The sequence below is a fragment of the Equus quagga genome, chromosome 1 (genome assembly GCF_021613505.1).
Source record: "Equus quagga isolate Etosha38 chromosome 1, UCLA_HA_Equagga_1.0, whole genome shotgun sequence".
NCBI lineage: Eukaryota > Metazoa > Chordata > Mammalia > Perissodactyla > Equidae > Equus > Equus quagga.
In genome coordinates, this window is record NC_060267.1 from 54,593,494 (window position 1) to 54,611,376 (window position 17,883).

At 53.5% G+C, this 17,883-nt stretch overlaps 2 protein-coding genes across 2 annotated transcripts in view; one reads left to right on the forward strand and one right to left on the reverse strand.

The window, feature by feature from the left end:
• LOC124243201 (39S ribosomal protein L32, mitochondrial-like) overlaps positions 1–14,450 on the forward strand; it is a 103,369-nt gene extending 88,919 nt beyond the window's left edge. The window contains 2 exon segments of the mRNA XM_046668808.1: positions 13,777–14,010; positions 14,012–14,450. Of these exon segments, the coding sequence (XP_046524764.1) occupies positions 13,777–14,010; positions 14,012–14,411 (634 nt within the window). The 3' untranslated portion in view covers positions 14,412–14,450.
• The window catches only part of TSPAN9 (tetraspanin 9), a 189,074-nt gene extending 171,495 nt beyond the window's left edge, over positions 1–17,579 (reverse strand). The window contains exons 1-2 of the mRNA XM_046681300.1: positions 17,464–17,579; positions 10,590–10,654 (exon numbers count right to left, since the gene is read on the reverse strand). The gene's annotated coding sequence lies outside the window, so the exon portion shown is untranslated. The remainder of the gene's footprint in view (positions 1–10,589; positions 10,655–17,463) is intronic.
• Positions 17,580–17,883: the final 304 nt, after the last annotated feature.

Genomic DNA, 17,883 nt, shown 5'->3' on the forward strand with positions numbered 1-17,883 from the left:
CTAAAACAACGCAGGTAGGAGAGAAATCAATGCAGGACAGGAGGGGCACTTCAAGTAGACACAGCAGGGACAGTGAGAAAGGAGAACCCCCATGGTGGGGAGAGGGAGCAGGCATGTAACTGGCATTACAGAAACAAAAGGGACAAAGTGGCTCTAAGTGGGGAGCAATGAGGCTGGACAGGGACAGGTGCCAGTTCACAGCAGGCTCAGTCGCTTGGACCTCATCTTATAGGGCAAGGGGTGACCACCTCATCCTGGACAAGGACAACTGATTTTCTGAACCTAAAGTCAGACTTTGCAGTTTTCTTAAGCAGGAGGGTCCAGAGAAGAGAAGGGAGGTTTGAGGCCCAGCTGCGACATCTGAGCCCTCAGCCTGACCCCGAATGGGGATGACCCAGCTGAGATGTCCACCCTTGGACCCTGTTTGGAACAAAGAGCAGAGGCAACAAAAGTATCCTACCCATCTGAGAAGGTTCCTCCTCCCCTGTGACTCCAGGAATCAGACAAGTCTTAAACCAGAAAGGACTTCAGGGATCACAGACTCCTCACTTTATAGATGAAAAGAGCTAAGGCCCAGACAAGTGACATGACTGGTCCAGGGCCAGTTAGGCATCCTGACTCCCAGTGGACCACTCTTTCCAGTGACCCACTCTGCGTGCTCTGGTCCCCACCATCCCTCTGGCACTATGGACTGCTCTGGATGATGTCAGTGAGTCTGTGAATCTCTACACACACTCGTCTCTACACGTCCACTCCAGCTACTAGAGGACAACAGCAGATTCCTGGTGTCACTGAGCTCTTACACTTCTGTAGGGTAGGTGCTGGCACGTATCTACTTCATGTGCACTGAGCAAAAGTGACTCCGGGCCTGACCCTGGGGAAGGGAGGAAGAGAGAATGCTCCCTGAGGATCAAGGCCAGAGCTGTCCTGAGTCTGCCTAGATCTGAAAGGGACAGAGAAAAAGAGACAGAGAGATCCAGAGGGTCCACCCACTGACCCATTCAGTGGGAGTTACCAGGCGACTCCCCCGGAGGCAGGGACATTCCTCTGGCCTCTAAATCCTGCTCCCTTATCAGATTGGCCCTGAGCCAGGCACTATGCTTGCCACCCAGCCCCTCCAGGGGAGGAGGAGGAAATTGCCTTGAACTCTCCTTCCCCTCTCTCCACACCAGCACCCTCCCTCAGCTCCATCCTCATCTTGGGCTCTGGGTTGGGCAGCACCTCTTTACAGGGGTTAAGAATGAGCAAATTCTTGAGCTATTCCTGGAGCCTTGATTTTTATCATCCTTCCATTCTGGTCAATTCTGAGAGGCCAGTGGCCGGGAATGCCAGAGAGATCTGAGCTGGGCCCACCAAAACCAAAATAACCACACACGTGCCTCTCTCGAGTCCTCAGGATATGGCCATTTTAGGTGCCTGTTTTCCTACAAAGCTGTCCCCAGGCCCTGTGGGGTCACCTCACACATAGGGTGCTAAGAACTGTGAGGCACCTCTGGGTGAGCTGAAGAAAGTAGGAGCACGTGTGGGTGTGGGGGGATAGAACAGACAGAATCCAGGGGCAGGATCTAGAAAGCCTGGCCCCAGCTTCCTCGGTTCAACTGCATGGAGATCCTGGGAAACCCAGCCTCAGTTTCTCAGCCATGAGCCTTGCCAGCAGAGGCCTCCTCTCCACCTCCCTGGGAAGGGCAGCGGAACTCTCCACCCAGAGCGGTGGACCTTTAGTAAGGAGCTCCTGACTGGAGAGCAGGTCCCACCTCCGCCCCAAGACATCTCGAAGCCTTGCAATTCAGGAGATCAAGGGTTTTAAACCAAGCAAGTGCTCTAAGTGTCCTGGAGAAAAGGGCTAGGCAAGGGCCACATTTCTTTTTATATCACAAATGCAGTCTTCATTCATTCAAAAAATATCTGAGTGCCCACCAGGTGCTAGGCCATGAGAACACAGGGCAAGCATCAGAGGAGGGCAGGACCAAGGCCTCTGCCCTTCAGAAGGAATAAAGAGGCAGGGCTGGAGGGGAGCCACTCAACTGTCCTTGCCTGTCTATCAGAGAACCCCCGCCTGCTGGGCTGCAGAGGTCCTGAGGCTGTAAGTGAGTTCGGAGGCAGCACGAGCAAACCCGCCTGGAATCCTAGCGGGTTGGGGTCGGGGGGATTCGGGGACGGGGAGCAGGGTCTCAGCAACACCAAGGTCTGTGGGCACCAGTCCTGTGCACCGGGGTGTGGCAGCACCGATGCTTTAGATCCTGACAGGAATCAAGAATGTGTTAAAGACACTTGATTTCACCACAAGATAGATGGTGCCTTCTCAGGTGTTTCTTTCAAGCCGCACCATCCTCCCCATGAACGCCTGGGGGATTTTGGGGCACTAACAGGCTGACGCCGTGGGGGTGGGGGTGGGGCTGCAAAGGAGAAAGGCCCTGCAGTTGAAAGAATCACCTTCCACCCTCTGCTTTGCCCCAGAATCGGGGTGGGGCGCACCCCCACGAGCCCACCCCTAACACACATACGCTGGCCCACAAGGAAAAGGTCAAGCCCCTCCACCTCAGCTGACGGGCACAGAGCCACCAGGACCAGCTGCAATGAGGACCCAGGAAACCAGCCTGCCAGCCATCCCCTAGGACTAGGACAATTCTGAGGCTTCCCCTCTTGGCAAAAGCATCCCAAAAGCCAGTGACCCCAAATGTATTCCCAGAAGAGAAGAAAATGTGTCTGATTCAGTTCCTCCGACTCCAGGACTCTGACTGCTTTCCCACGTGCATCGGCCTCAACCCAAACGTCAAAGTGTGAGTGCTGAGCAGGGAGGCCCACCCTGCCTGATCTCCAGTTTGCAGCGTCCAGGCCAAGGGCAGGCTCAAAGCATCCACCAGCTCACCCAGCCCTGGGCTTGCTGGCAGTGAAGTGTAACCACCCATTTCTAACTCAGCCAGCAGAGTGTGGCCCTCTGGGGAAGTCACACACAGATTCCAGAGATGCAGCTGCTGCTGCTGTCTTGAAGAACAGTGCTCAGAGCCCAAGACACAGTCCACTGAGCATCCCCAGGGCAGGGCCATCCGTACGCTACAGGGACACCTAAACTCGTTAAACTACCGAGAGTCATTTGGATAAGCAGTGAGGAAGGCAGCTGATGAAACTGTGGGACGGTCATTTTTTTGTTTTTTTTTTTTTTTGTTTTTTGTTTTGTTTTGGAGGAAGATTAGCCCTCAGCTAACTACTGCCAGTCCTCCTCTTTTTGCTGAGGAAGCCTGGCTCTGAGCTAACATCCGTGCCCATCTTCCTCTAGTTTATACGTGGGACGCCTACCACAGCATGGCTGCCAAGCAGTGCCTTGTACGCACCCGGGATCCGAACCAGCGAACCCCGGGCCGCCGAGAAGCGGAACGTGCGAACTTAACCGCTGCGCCACCGGGCCGGCCCCTGGGACGGTCATTTTTATGTCAAACCAGGTGAGTGTAAAGCAGCAAGAATCCCCAGCCGGGTCAAGGCGGGCGTCTCCTTTGGGTCCTCCACAGAGGGCTCTGGCTGCATCTACCAGCAATCTCGTCCCTTCCTACTTGGCCTTCAGAACCCACTCCTGGGGGCCTGGGATGCGCCAGGACCAAGCCCTGGGGGGACGTGGGAGAACCAGATAAAACCAAGAAGACAGTGGGTAGAGGAATAGAAAGAGTGGGATGCACTGAACCCTACGTGGGCTGAAGCTTTCCTATCACAGAGCGCCCGGGCCGAGGATACCTGAGACCTTAAAGAGTCAAAGTGCCCAGTAATCACTTATTGATGAATTGATGTCGTGATGCTTGGGCATGCTGAAGTGTAATCCATCCTCACAGCCTAAAGAACCAGCAAGGGGTGGGGGAAGGGGCAGAGAAGTAAGGGACCAGAGGCGGCTTCTTGGGTCTCTGCCTATGGGGCCTCTACCTACCATGCGCCTCAAACCAGCCGACTCTCGGTTGGAGCAGGCTGAGGTTCTCCATCCAGTTTTCCAGTTCCTTGGCCAAAAGGAGTTGCTGGGTTTCTGATCTTGCTTGTGATGCCAGATTTCTCCAAGGTTTGCAGAGTCGGCCTTGCACGCTTTCACGCACACTTAGCACATTAAGCCTGTAATCTGGTCAGATACCAGTAACCCTGCAACAGCAGCACAATGCTGGCACCCGATGTCACCCAGATGTCTCAGGGTGGCTCCCAAGTGTCCCCACCCCACAGTCCTCACCAAGTCCTCTCACTGAGCTAGGTCAACTCTCCCGCAGCACGGTTGAGGAGGAGGAGGCCAGCCCAGAGGCTGGGCGTGCAGTGTGGATGGCACTGTTTCACCAACGGTGAACCTTTCAGCCACAAAACACTTCTTTTCCAAGAGCTGCTGAGAGGGAGCAGGGAGAAAATAAAACACCAAGGGGTTTTCAAATGCAAAAGCCTGCTCAGCCTTTGTTCTTATTTGATGAAAGCACAAACCACCAGGCAGATGACAGGCGACAGGGCATCGCTGTGCTAAGAAAGTACATTTCATCGAGTCCAGACCAGGACCTCCAGGGAGAGGTAAGTCTGCCGAACGCCGAGCGCCGGGGGGACTTCTCCACTGGCGGCTCCAGGCAGCGTCCTCAAAACTGGGATGGGGTACTCGTTAATGACCCCGAGCTGGCTCTTCCCGTTTCCTGTTTCTGCCTCCCTGCCATGTGTGACATTTCACAGGAGAGAAGAGCTACCAAGGCAGGTGATAAGAAAAGAAAACCATAAAAATGAATAGATCGTGGGAGGTCAAAATATTAAGTCCACTGTGAGCTGCCTGAGAAGGACAAGTGAAGTCTGTGACTCACACAGACCTGGGTCTTCTTACTTCCCATCTGAGGTTGTGAGCAGTGGCAGAGAGTCTGGAGCACAGCAGGCACAGTGTCTGCTGGGCGAATGAAGGCATGAATTCCCAGCAGAGGCCTGCATCTGGGGTGACCAGCCGGCTTTCTGAGAGACCTGTCACTCCCTGACTCCCATTCTTCAGAGGTGCCATGGAAATTAGCAGGGGCTGCTGAGCAGCCAAGCTCCTGGCAACTCCAGAGGGCACAGGCGCCAGCTCTACGCCCACAGCTCCTGGAGCCCTAGGGCAGGGAGGCTGTCTCTTACAAACCCTGATTTCCCCAACCCTGCCAGCACAAGCCCCACACACCACACACCCGCAGAATCCACCTCAAACAGCATCTCTAACCCAACAGGAAGATGAAGTGTCCTGCCCTCGCCAGTTTCCCTGGTCAACCCATTGGGGGCAAAGAGTGGGCTGTGCTGTGTCCCAAGGAGCTGTGGGGTCCATGCCCAAATATTCCAGTTCTCATCCGCCTGGGCACATGGAGGGACTGCACACCATGGCCTGCCACCCTGAGCACACCGGCCACTGATGTGACTTTCCCAGGCCTCGCAGAAAGACATGGAAACTTTGCCTGCTGGGCTGTGACTTGCTCTGACCAGCAGCAGATGGGTCTTACACTGTGAGACATCAGAGCCTAGACCTCAAGAGGTCTTATAGATTCCCTTTTCACCTAAAAGGTCAGTTTCCTTGAGAATCAGAAATCATGCAGGGGAAGAGAGGCGCAGCTCAGAGCCAGTGCCGATCAGCAGACATGGGAGAGAGGCTCTCTGGGAGCACCCAGGCCCTGCAGAGCCACCAGCTGACCACCACAGCGTTAATAAGCTCAGGGAATGAGACCAGCTGAGCCCAGCCCAAACGGGTAACCCACAGAACTGTGAGCAGTAACATGGCTGTTGCGTTAATCTACTAAATTTGGGGGGGTCTGTTATGCACCAATAGATAATTGATACAACACTCACCCAGCAAGTCTATGCAGCTACTCAGAAGAATGAGGTCTACACCTGCTGATGTGGAAAGATGGCTAAAGAAGCAGCCAAGTGGTATGTATGACACAATTCTACTCAGGGCAAATGACGAGGTAACAGGTAGGCAGCTGGATGCGAGTCTATCATAAAAATACCTGCACAGAATATACGCCAAAGTATTAACAGTGATTATCCCTGAAGGCTAGGATTACAGGGGATTTTCCTTTTCTACAATTTATGTAATGTTTGAATATTATGAGTTTGCATTGTTTTTGCAAGAACAAAAAAAAAGGCACTTTAAAAAAAATTCACCTTGAATTCTGCTACAAGCTAATTTCTCCTAAAAATCTCTTTTCATCCTGTCACTCTCCTGTTAGGGGCCAACACTGGCTCCCTTTTGCTGGCCTCCTGAAACTGGAACCTCCTCTGGGTGGCATTCAAGTTTCCCCATAGAGAAGAGCCCACCCTCTCTTGCCAGCTGTGCCCTCTCTCCCTTGGTCATCTCCTCCAGCCCATGCCCATCTCTACGGCAGCCTCCAGCTCGCCATCCACCACTGCAACCACTCACAGAACCCCTCCCTTGCCTCCTAAATCCCCCCTTCCCTCCAGGCCCAAGCCAATCTCCCCTGGGATCCTTCACGGGTCTTCAGAGAAAGTTCCACCCAGCCCTGCCTTGACTGGATGGTGTCCTGTATTACTCGGCCTGCACTGCGGGCACCGACCCCTCAAAGGAGACCTTCACAGACACAGGCCGACTGGCCACCACCACTTCCAGCTTCTAACAGTGGGAGAGGGCAGAGCCCAGACAAAGAGTTCCAGCTGCTTCTCTCTCCGGCAGCAAGGGTGGTGCTGGGTAGTGGGTGACGACCCTGGACTAGAGCTGCCTCTCCACCCCACCCATCTCCAGCAGTGAGCAAGTGGGAGCCATTTGCACCGGTGGCTAATGTAGGGTGACTCATGCCTTCCGGACGCTCCAAGAGCTCTCCCTCCCACCCTCCAGGTCCCACAGGCTGCATACAGATCCAAACTCTGCCTTCAAACCTAATTGCCTTCCTGGGGGACCCAATGGCTCTTCCTCACTTAGGTCTCTGCAATCTGCATGTCCAGTTTTTAAACAAAGCTGTTTAGAATCTCCCAGGATTCAGACAAGTGGAAAATTGCAAGCCCAGACCTCTACCTCACTTTCTCTAAAGCAAAACATGTCATTCTCCACATTCACACACCCAGAAACACACACCCTCATTCAAAACCAGCCTGACACCTGCCCCTCTGAGCCCTTCTATAGGGCCTGGCCTGAGCGGGGGCTGGGGACTTGCTGAAGCAGGATCTACTCCCTCTGTCCCCGGTACCACCATCCCCAGGGCTTGTTAGTCTCCACACTGTGGCAGGTGGCCAGAGGAGAGGGCTCAGGCAGGGCCGCCAGGTGCTGTATTCCAGCTTTACACTGCCCTCCACGGAGGGGCATTCACGTCACAGTATATACTGACCTGCTGTACAGGCTCCAGTGGGCCTCCCAGCTGAGTCCCAGAACAACGCAGGAGAGCTCTCTCCCACACAAACCCATGCAGGCACACCCAGCCACACCCACGCTAGGGCAAGCACACACATACTCACTGACACACACAGACACACGTGCATGGCCACACCCTGTTCCAACTTTGCTCTGAGCATCCCCGAGATCACTTTCCTTACCTGTCCACTGCTCTCAGAGGCCTGTTCCCCGCCCCCAGCTCTCTCCTGACTCTGAACCTGACACACTTCCCTCACTGGGACTGGGAAGAGCACAGAATGTGTGTGGTGCCAGCGACACACGCACCGCACGATGGGGGGGTGAGCACAGGTACACATATAGCCAGGGCCGCTCCTGCCAGGGTTCTAGAAGGCTGTCTCGGGCAGAATTGGATGTTGCTCAGGTTTTACTATAATATATTTGCTTTAATTTGTCTTTTTAACCTGAAGAAAGGCAATTTTGCAAATTTGCACAAAGGTGCTGTAAGGGCTAGCAGCAGCCTAAGCTCCTCAGCCAAGGCCGAGAACTGCCCACGATCCTGCACCCGACGCCGCGAGACCCTCAGCCTGTGTGCAGCGACAGCCAAGCCTCCTTAGCCAGGGCAAGGGGGGATTCCAGGGGTCCAGTGAGCTGCCCGCCTCTTCAGACCCCTGGGCTCTGCTCCATCCCCATCCCTTCCTGTTCCCATCACAAGGTCAGATACTTCAGCACAAGCTGACGGTTGAGTGTAGAAACGGTCACAAGACTCAGAAAGTAAGCGAGTGTTCAAAGCACGATTAATTTCCAGCCACTGTAAGGGGAGCGGGAAGGAAGAGAGAGGGCGGAAGGGGTGTGGTAGACCAAAAGCACAGATAGTATTAAACAACGGATCATCAAAAACTAATCGACACTTGGCTCCCGAGTGCAGACTGATGCACACACGCTGTGACACTGACAGCCAGCAGAGGGGCTCCTCTGGCTCTGCCCTTCTCAAGAGCGCAGCCCAGGTCAGGACAAGTTTTTGGTTGTGTTTTTGCTTCAAGAGGAGGGAAAGGGTTTGGAAGCTGGAGGTTACCCGGCAGATCTTCTCATTTCATCAGGCTGTGGCTATATCTGAAGTTGAAATGATTAACTTGTCAGCTGGAGTCCACCAATGGAGCTTTCTAACCCCTGAATGCATCGGTCAGGGCAGGAGGTGGTTGCAACGAAAGCAGCGGCACAGCACAGAAGTCAGGCCGCAGGACCCTGCCTCTGACAGTCAAGCATCTCAGTAAACAACCTCCGCCCCCAGGCCGACTTCTATCAGGAATCAGGGCCTCTGGTTTACTCATTAACTTCATTCTTCCTCCTCCATCCACCTCCAGGCCAGAGGCAGAGCAGGCCCTCGTAAGGGGAAGAGGTATGTGGGAAGCCCCAAGACTGGAGGCCAAACCCAGGCATGCGCCCTGGTCCCACCCCAGACACCATCTTTATGGGAGGCAGAAGGAAGCGGAGCACCTGATCACCCAGACTCCCCGCTGGCGGGTGACGAAGTCAGCCGAAGGAAAGCAGTTAACCTCCAAACGTCACAGAGGCTCAAAGGCATGACAAGAAACAGCAAAACCCAGCTTCCTTTCTGGACAGTTCTTCGTTCAGGTCTCCTTCACCTTGGCTTCAACACAGATGCACAGGAGGAGCATGGTCACCTGGCTAGAAACCACTGGTGATGTCAGGCACTGCAGGCCTCCTGGGAAGCTCCCCACCCAGTTCCGCCGGCAGGGCCCACCAGGAGCAGGCCCCGCAGAATCTCGGTGATGGGGCAGGATGTGCCGTGAGGAGCCAGGACGTGCTGAGCAGCAAGGACTCTCAGCCACTTGTCCTTAAGTCCCTCCCTCCCTGACACCTGCTCTTCACGAGACCGATTCCCTCAGCTGGGGCCCACACGCCTGCTTGCACGCACAGACCACCCCATAGGCCGTGCCCCAAATCCCAGAGCAGAGAGAATAAGGCCAACACCCACCCAGGCCCTGAGGAGGAGGGAGAAAGACTTAAAATGGGAGTTCCCACACTCCTGCTGCAGCGGGCTCAAGGCGGGGCTGGAGAGGATTCCCAGGACCCGGTAAGAGGGGCCCGGCTATAGGTCTGTAGCAGGAAAGGCAGGTGTGGAGGGACGAGAGCAAGACCCCGAGGCCCTGAGAGCGCTAAAGATGTGGTCTCAGGCAGGTCTCTGACCCTCTCCACCTTAGGCGCTGCCCCTGCAAAATGGGGGCAAATGACAGCTACCTCACAGGACACTTGTGAAAATTAAATGACATCTAAACTAAGATTTAATGCGATTTAAATTAGTTGTGGACATACGTAGAGAGTCTGAAACTGTGGCCGATGATGACAACAAATATGAACACTGGCGTCCTGAATACAATGTGCAAAGCACGAAGGACAACAAGAGGTTCATGGCCACTCCTGGGACACCAAATAACCTGCTGGAACTCACAGAGAAGGAGATCTTTTGGCAAGATGTGCTACCAGCCAGCGCGTCCTTCCCACCGCCCCCAGCCCCACCCCCACACTGCTGGGTTCTCGGAAGGTAAGAGATTTACAAATCGCCCAGCAGGGAGAAGCCACAGCACAAAACACACATCAATTAAAACACAAAAAGGCCCAGGTCTGTAAGCAGCTCCCCAGGGAACCTGGATCAGCACCATCCATGCCGGCTGCCTAAGTAGCTTCTGCCTGCCTCCAGCTCCACAGGGGCCTCGGAGCACAAGTGCCAGGAACAAAGAAGCTATCAGCCAAACCCCAGGGGCCTGGAGGAGCCGCCAGGCCCTGGTGAGGGTCCTGGCAGGGGGCCGGAGTGGGGGGCATTCCTGCAGCCCCAGTATAGAGGAACAGAGGCAGGTAGGACTGGCCAGATTCCTACAGAGTTTTCTCTGGCCGGCTGGTGGGAGGGCCCTGGCTCCCAAGCCGCTGGGAGGAGACAGGAAGCAGGAAGTTACAGGCTTCTGCTGCTTCCCTCGGCTTCCTCCTGGACAATCAGGGTGGCCAAGAAAGAAATTAAGAATACTGCCAGCCGTCAACCAGAAACAGTGAGGAAGGAGTAACTCTCTCCTGACCCCCAAAGCCCAATTTAAGGAGCTTTTCAATTCAAAGTCAACAGCTAAGGCACAGAGACATCTAGAAAACATCAGCATCCCATTCTACCATCGTTCCACACCCAACAGTCAAAGGGCAAGAGAGACTCTGACTTCAGACAATTCGGAACACTCAGACTTTCAGAGGCCCCACCACACAACGGACCCAGACTTACACTGACCTATTTTCTCTGAATCTCCTGCAAACACCTTGGCTGCTGACAGATAAGAAGATCCCAGGATATTCCTGCAGGAAAACAAAAAAATTAGGTCATCACTTCACTGCGAAGACACTAGGGTACATTCTGTCCAGCAACAGCCACTCTTTGGGGTGGCAGTCTCCCATCTAGAACCCACTCACTCAACAGATGCAGAAGGCCAGCAATGGCAAACTGGCTCCATCTGCTGTGCCGGTTCCATTCAGCTGGTGGGTGCCTCAAGCATCATGAGCAGCACCTGAGCCCCAGCTCAGCAGGAAAGGCAGCTGTGATGGATTGGTGATGTCTGCTAAGGGCAGTTATAAAAGTAACAGTATCCGTGCCACAAAGTTGCTATCCTTGGGGGAAACCCTTGACATCCAGGAATTAAAATTTGTAATTTTGACCGCTCACAAGTGATCTGAAGTTTCAAGATCTGTAAAAGTATGTAACTTTACTGAGACTTGAATTTGACTCACACGCCCTATGCGGCTGAAGTGAAGGAAAAGGCCAATTTATTGTTTTCATCTCTATCACATCCAAAGTTATTCTTGTGGAGCAATGAAAACTTGGTGGAAAATGGCTATGAGGTGAGAGAGAAAACTGGAGTTGTTAACTGGGGATGTGAAGATTTATACAGGAAACATTTGGCTCTCTGCGGAAACATGACTCCAGAGAAAGCCAGGCCCGGGTATGAATATTGCTGTGGAGGCAAACTTGGGATTCTAGAAGGTACAAGATTCATTTCTCCTTTTTTTGGATGGCAAAATAAAAAAATATTTTTTATGAGGTGTAATTGATATATAACATATTAATTTCAGGTGTACAACATAATGATTGGATATTTGTAAATACTGCAAAATGATTACCACAATAAGTCTAGTTAACATCAATCAACATACATAGTTACAAAAATTTTGTCCTGTGATGAGAACTTTTAAGATCTACTCTCTTAGCAACTTTCAAATATACAATATGGTATTACTAACCATAGTCATCATGTTGTATATTACATCCCTGGGTCAAGATGCATTTCTTGAGGACATCAGGGGTCCACACCATGGCTACTCTGTGCCTCTGAGCAGTGAGGACTGGGCCAAGGAGAACAGAGGCAGGTAGAATCCATGCCCTAAAGGGGCTTACAGTCTACTTAGAGAATGATGGCACCGCATCCTCACAATCACCCAGCTCAGAATCAGCTTCCAACCCCCTTATCCGTTCCTCACCACCCCTGGCCAATCAGTTCACAAACGGTCTCAATCCTCAGGTTTATTCCCCTTTTCCAATTCTCATGGCTGCCCAGCCTCTCTCCCCAGCGTGATTTCCCTCTTCACAGACCCCAGACTCACCCTCCTTAAGCCTCGCCCTGCCTCTGCTACTCTTCCTACTCAAAACCTGCGAAGTCCCCAGGGCCTCCCCAGGCCGACTGTGTCTCCGGCCCCAGATCAGTGCCGGCACGTGGTGGGCATGCAGCTTCTCTGAATGAGTGAATGGGTGGAGGAAATTCCTTGGCTGGACATTTGAAGCCACCACAATATGGCCACTATCTACCTGTCCAGGCTTTTCTCTCTCTGCTTCCCTCCACACAACCTACTCATCGGCCCATCTGAGCTATCCACACACCCCAGCCCTTTCTCAGAGCCTTTCCTCAGGCTGATCCCTCCTCCCTTCTGCCAAAACGCAAGCCACACTTCAAAGTTCAAGCCAAACACCGGCTGCTGCATCAGGGTGAGGACCCCCCTGTCTGATCCCATGTAACACTCTACCCTCATAGGCCGCTCTCCTTATAATTTGAATCATCTTTCTTTGAACCCCTTTCTTAACCCTCTACTGCATTATTAGCCCCATGAAGACAAGGACCTTTATCTTTTTCATTTTCTCATCATCAGAACTTAGCACAGGGAGCCTGCCCACTGGTGCAGCGGTTAAGTTCGAGCAGTCTGCTTCACGGCCCAGGGTTCGCTGGTTCGGATCCCAGGCACGGACCCACACACGGCTTATTAAGCCATGCTGTGGTAGGTGTCCCACATACAAAGTAGAGGAAGATAGACACGGATGTTAGCTCAGGACCAATCTTGCCCAGCAACAAGAGGAGGATTGGCAGCAGATGCTAGCTCAGGGCTAATCTTCCTTAAAAAAAGAAGGAAGGAGGGAGGGAGGGACGGACGGAAGGAAAGAATTTAAAAAAAAAAAAGAACTTAGCACAGACGCTTGTAGTGTGACACACACACTAAGTGTGAGTGGAATTCCCAAGCAGTGTATAAAAGCCAGGAGAGATGAGGACAGAAAATGCCATGGAGTTCCAAGGAAAAAGAGGCTCTTCTGGAATGGTTGGTCAGGGAAGGCTCCATGAAAGAGTTCAGACACGAGTAGGGTCTTGAAACAGGGGCAGGAGGGAGTGGGAAAAGCATTCCAGGAAGGTGGGACAGTATGAACTAAGGTACAAAGAAGGAATGAGCAAAGCATACTTGGGAGCTCAGTCTGGCTAGAACCAAGGGCTCCTGGGGGAGAGGAGCGGAGAGCAGGCTAGACGGGGAGGCTGGGAATGGAGAGGAAGGATGCACAGTGCCAGCCCAGCCACCTGGATCAGACCCAGGCCCTCCTAGTCAGTGGGGACGACGACCACAGCAGGCCTGGTCCTTAACGGGAGAAGAAAAGAAGTCTTGTCATCTCTTGTCCCGCGCATATTAGTCTAGTCTTCTCGGTGAGGTTATAAATAACACCCACCATTCACCACACACCTGCTGCGTGAGAGGCCCGAAGCCGCGTGCTTCTCACCGTGTTACCTCACTGCTCCTTCCCACAGCGCCCAGCGCCCGCCCACCTGTCCGGGAGTGTTATCCTCCTTTGCCAGGAGGAAGCAAAAGCTAAGAGGAGAGGGCACGTGCCCAAGGCCTCATCCACTCACCGTTCACTGAGCAATCCTGCCTGGAGTTCCAGACTCAGGCAGGAGGCCCGCACTCCAGGCCCAACGGCTCCCACTTCAGCTGGCCTGCTTCTCCACAACCTTCCTCAAGGGCAACATTTATTAAGCACACAGTAGGAGCTTAATAAAGCACATGAAACAGAAAGTAAAACTGTGACTGCCGGGGGCGGAGGGGAGGGAGGAATGGGGAATTGTTGTTGTTTAATGGGTGAACATTTCCAGTTTTGCAAGATGAAAAAGTTCTAGAGATCCCTTGTACATCAATGTGAATACACTGAACTGGACTGTCCATTCACAAACGGTCAAGGGGCGAGGAAGACGGCGTTGGCCGTGCTGGTGGCAGGAGCGCGCTGTGGCCGGCAGCTCTGGGCTCCTGCAGAACTGTTGGGAGCAGCTGCGGAGGAAACTTCAGTGGAGCTGGCCAGTCTTTCCAAGTCCTCTGAGGGGACCAGCATTAGTGGTCCAAGGTCCAGCTGTATTCAGAACCAGCAAATGATACCAAGGGAAGTAAGGAGATTTCCCGCCTTTTGGATAGTATCTTTTGGATGGCAGCTCCCAGAAACAGACTCAGCATTGAAGTCAACCAGTGTAGGAGAAGAAACCCTCATAAGCTTATTAAAGTTAAGACCAATATAGACGTTTGTCCTGAATGTGGTCACCTGAAACCAAAACATGTCCTTTGTGGCTGTTGCTATGAGAAGGTGTGCAAGGAGACTGCAGAAATCGGAACACAGATAGGAAAACTCGAAGGCGGCCCTGTCAAGGCTCCTAGCGTAGAGACCACGGTGCTCCACACGGGAGAGGCAGCGTCTGAACGAGCTCAGGGCAAGAGGACCCTTGAACGAGACAGGAAGCGACCGTCCTGGTTCACCCAGAATTGACACCAAAGATGTTCAAAGAGGATAACTTCACATAAAACATTTCTCCTGAAAGAGTGGAAGATTCTCTGTTTTTATGTTGTTTTTGTGCTTGTTTTTAAATCATCAACCTAGTTTGAAACAATTCTTTATAAGCAGTTTTGTATGGGGAATTTGAAGAATATGTCATGAGTAAACTCTGAAAATGTTTGTTTATGCAGACGCTCAGTGGATTCATATGTCTGTTTCCGTTATACTATAAGGTACTTCTAAGTGAACATAACATTTCCAGGACAGAAAAATAAAACAAGTAATTTAAAATTCATCGCAAAAAAAAAAAAAATGGTTAAGATGGTAGCCGGCCCCATGGCCAAGCAGTTAAGTTTGCGCGCTCCGCTTCGGCAGCCCAGGGTTTCACAGGTTCGAATCCTGGGCACCGACATGGCACCACTCATCAAGCCATGCTGAGGTGGCGTCCCACATGCCACAACTAGAAGGACCCACAACTAAAAATACACAATTATGTACCAGGGGGCTTTAGGGAGAAAAAGGAAAAATAAAATCTTTAAAAAAGAGCAGGACAGGGGCTGGCCCCGTGGCACAGAGGTTAAGTGCACACGTTCTGCTTCAGTGGCCCTGGGTTCATGGGTTCGGATCCCAGGTGCAGACATGGCACCGCTTGGCAAGCCATGCTGTGGGAGGTGTCCCACATATAAAGTAGAGGAAGATGGGCATGGGTGTTGGCACAGGGCCAGTCTTCCTCAGCAAAAAGAGGAGGATTGGCAGCAGTTAGCCCAGGGCTGATCTTCCACAAAAAAATATATAAATAAATAAATTTTAAAAAGGGCAGGACATTCTCTTAAAAAAAAAAAACATGGTTAAGAGGGAGGCCTAGGCCTGTGGCCAAGTGGTTAAAGTTCTGGGCACTCCACTTCCCCAGCCCGGGTTCGCGGGTTCAGATCCCGGGCACGGACCTACTCCACTCATCAGCCACGCTGTGGTGGCACCCCACATACAAAGTAGAGGAAGATTGGCACAGTTGCTAGCTCAGGGACAGTCTTCCTCACACAGACACACACACACAAAAATGGTTAAGATGGTAAATTTTATGTTTTTTACCACAATTAAAAATAAAAAGTAAAGCACACTTATTGACTGATTGGCTGCCAATATCACCTTATACTGCTAATTATCTGATGCTGGAAGAGACTCTAGAAACATTTTAGACAAACAACCCTCCGAAACAGAGAGCTGGAAAGGGAAGGAAGCTGGCCCAGGGGCGCACAATCGCGGCGTCAAGGCTAAGACGCGCAGGCTCGCCCGAGAAGAGTGGCAGAGGCAGTGCGGCATCACGGAAAGCGCCCGGACGACTGGTCACAGCCCCCGCTTCAGGTTCTGCTCCGTCACTTACCGAGTTCTGTGACCTCAGAGAAATCACTTATTTTCTCTGAGCTTCATTTTCCTGACCTATCAGAAAGCAGTTAAAAATAGCCTATACTTTACAAGATTATGCGTGAATCAAATAAAATCATATACAACTAATGTGAAGAGAAAGCACTTGGCCAACTACGAATTACTTTATAAATACTATTTATTGTCATTTATATTAAATATCTGTTCATAGATTTAAAGATTAAAAGCTGATTAAGTCAGACAGAAAACAATCCCACTCCATCCTGGTCCGCGCTCAGCTGTTCAGGGCCTTGCACACAGCAGGTCTTCAGTGAGTGAGTGCAGAACTGAATGACCCTTCAGGTTTTATCCACCCCAATCCTCTTCGCTCCCTCACCCCCAGCCCACAGCCCAGCTGCACTAGCTGCCAGGACCGGGCGGAGGGTGGGAAACGGTGTGAGCGAGTGTCTGCCTCCCTGGCTGCATTCCTCAGCTAAATATAAATGATTCGTCCAGTCCATTGTTCGCAATTATCCATAATACCTCTCCTCCCTTCCCCATCACTTACAGTGACAAGCTGACTGCACATCTTTATAGCAGAACATACATACAAAACATTCTCTAAGGCTATTTTTAGTGGAGAGAGGGAAGCTGGCTGCTATACAGGGATCAGAGCATGAGTCCTCAGTTTTCTCCACAAGTCCAGGAAAGCTTCCTGGAGGAGGAAATACCTGAGTCACCGGAGAGAAGGCGCCAGCTGCAGGTCAGACGGGCGCCCTCTCCTAATGATTTCGGTTCTCTGAACCAAAGAGGGGTGAGCTGCTGCCTTCTTATCCCTGTTTTGGGGAAGGGGTGGAAAAGTCGACCCAGCCCAGGGGATCCCATTCTACCCCAATGCTTCAAACTGCCCCAGACACTATAGGCACTTGGGGGAGCAGCAGAGAAGAGGCTGGTATCTTTCTTAAAGAGAGACGATGCAAGATTCCAGTTCCGAGATACACAAGGACAAATACTGCCCTCATAACAAGCCAGTTTCTTGTTTGGACTTTTTTTTTTTTTTTTAACCACAAGAAAGTTTTTTAAAGTCCCAAACTTGGATGCACAGATGGACTACATCTCGGACCTCAGGCCGTGCCAAAGCCCTGTCACTCTGAGCGCCGATCTGCCAGCGGTGGCCCAAAGAGTGGTCAGGGGTGCCCGGGGTCTGCAGGCAGTACCCTAGCCGTGCCCGAGCCCCGCGCCCTCCCTGGGGGCGTCGTATGGATGGCCCCAAGCTGGGCCGCTGGGCCGCACAGCTGAAACCCTCGACAGCTCCGCGGCTCTCCCCTTCTGCTCCATCCTCAGCCCTCGCAGCCCTCCGCCTGGGATTCGGCCGTCCCCTCTCCCGCAGCCCCACTTCCGAAAGGTCTTCCTCCGAGCCTCTCCCCTTGCAGAGCCCTCTCTGCCCGGTTACCGGGCCCCACACACACCGTCCTGGTCCCGGGCCGCTGCCCGCCCCCTCACAGGGCGCCCACCCCTCCCTCCCTCATCCTCCCCACTGCCGCCCTCCGACACCCCCTCCGCGGGGCGCCCCCGAGCCGCTCCTCTCCCTGGACACCCGCTGGGGGGCTGCCGGCCCACCCCGAGCCGGCCGAGCCCTGCAGCCCCGCGTGCCCCGCGCCCCGGGCGCCCGGGCCGCACTCACCGCGGCCGCAGGAACCGGGGTCCCGGCTGGCTCCCTCCGCACCGCCGCCGCCACGGCCGCCGCCAGCGGAAACGGGGGGCGGGGCGGGGGCTCGCGGCGGGCGGGGCCTGCCCGGGATCAGCGGGGCGGGGCGGGGCGGAGTGGGGCGGGGCCTGCCCGGGAACGGCGGGGCGGGGCGGGACAGCGGCTGGAGGAGGGAGCGGAGCGGGGCGGGCACCGGGGAGCGGGGAGCGGGGGGCGGGGACGGGACCCGAGGGCCTCTAACCCCCGCGGCCCGATCCCTGGCTCCAGAGCCGGAGGAGGCCCGAAGGGAGCCCGGGCCGTGCTGGGCGGGGCGTCCCGGGCAGGCGGGGCCGCCCTCGGGGATGCCGGAAGCCTTTCTCCCCTCCCGCCGCCTGGATTCTGGGGTCGGACGGCCGA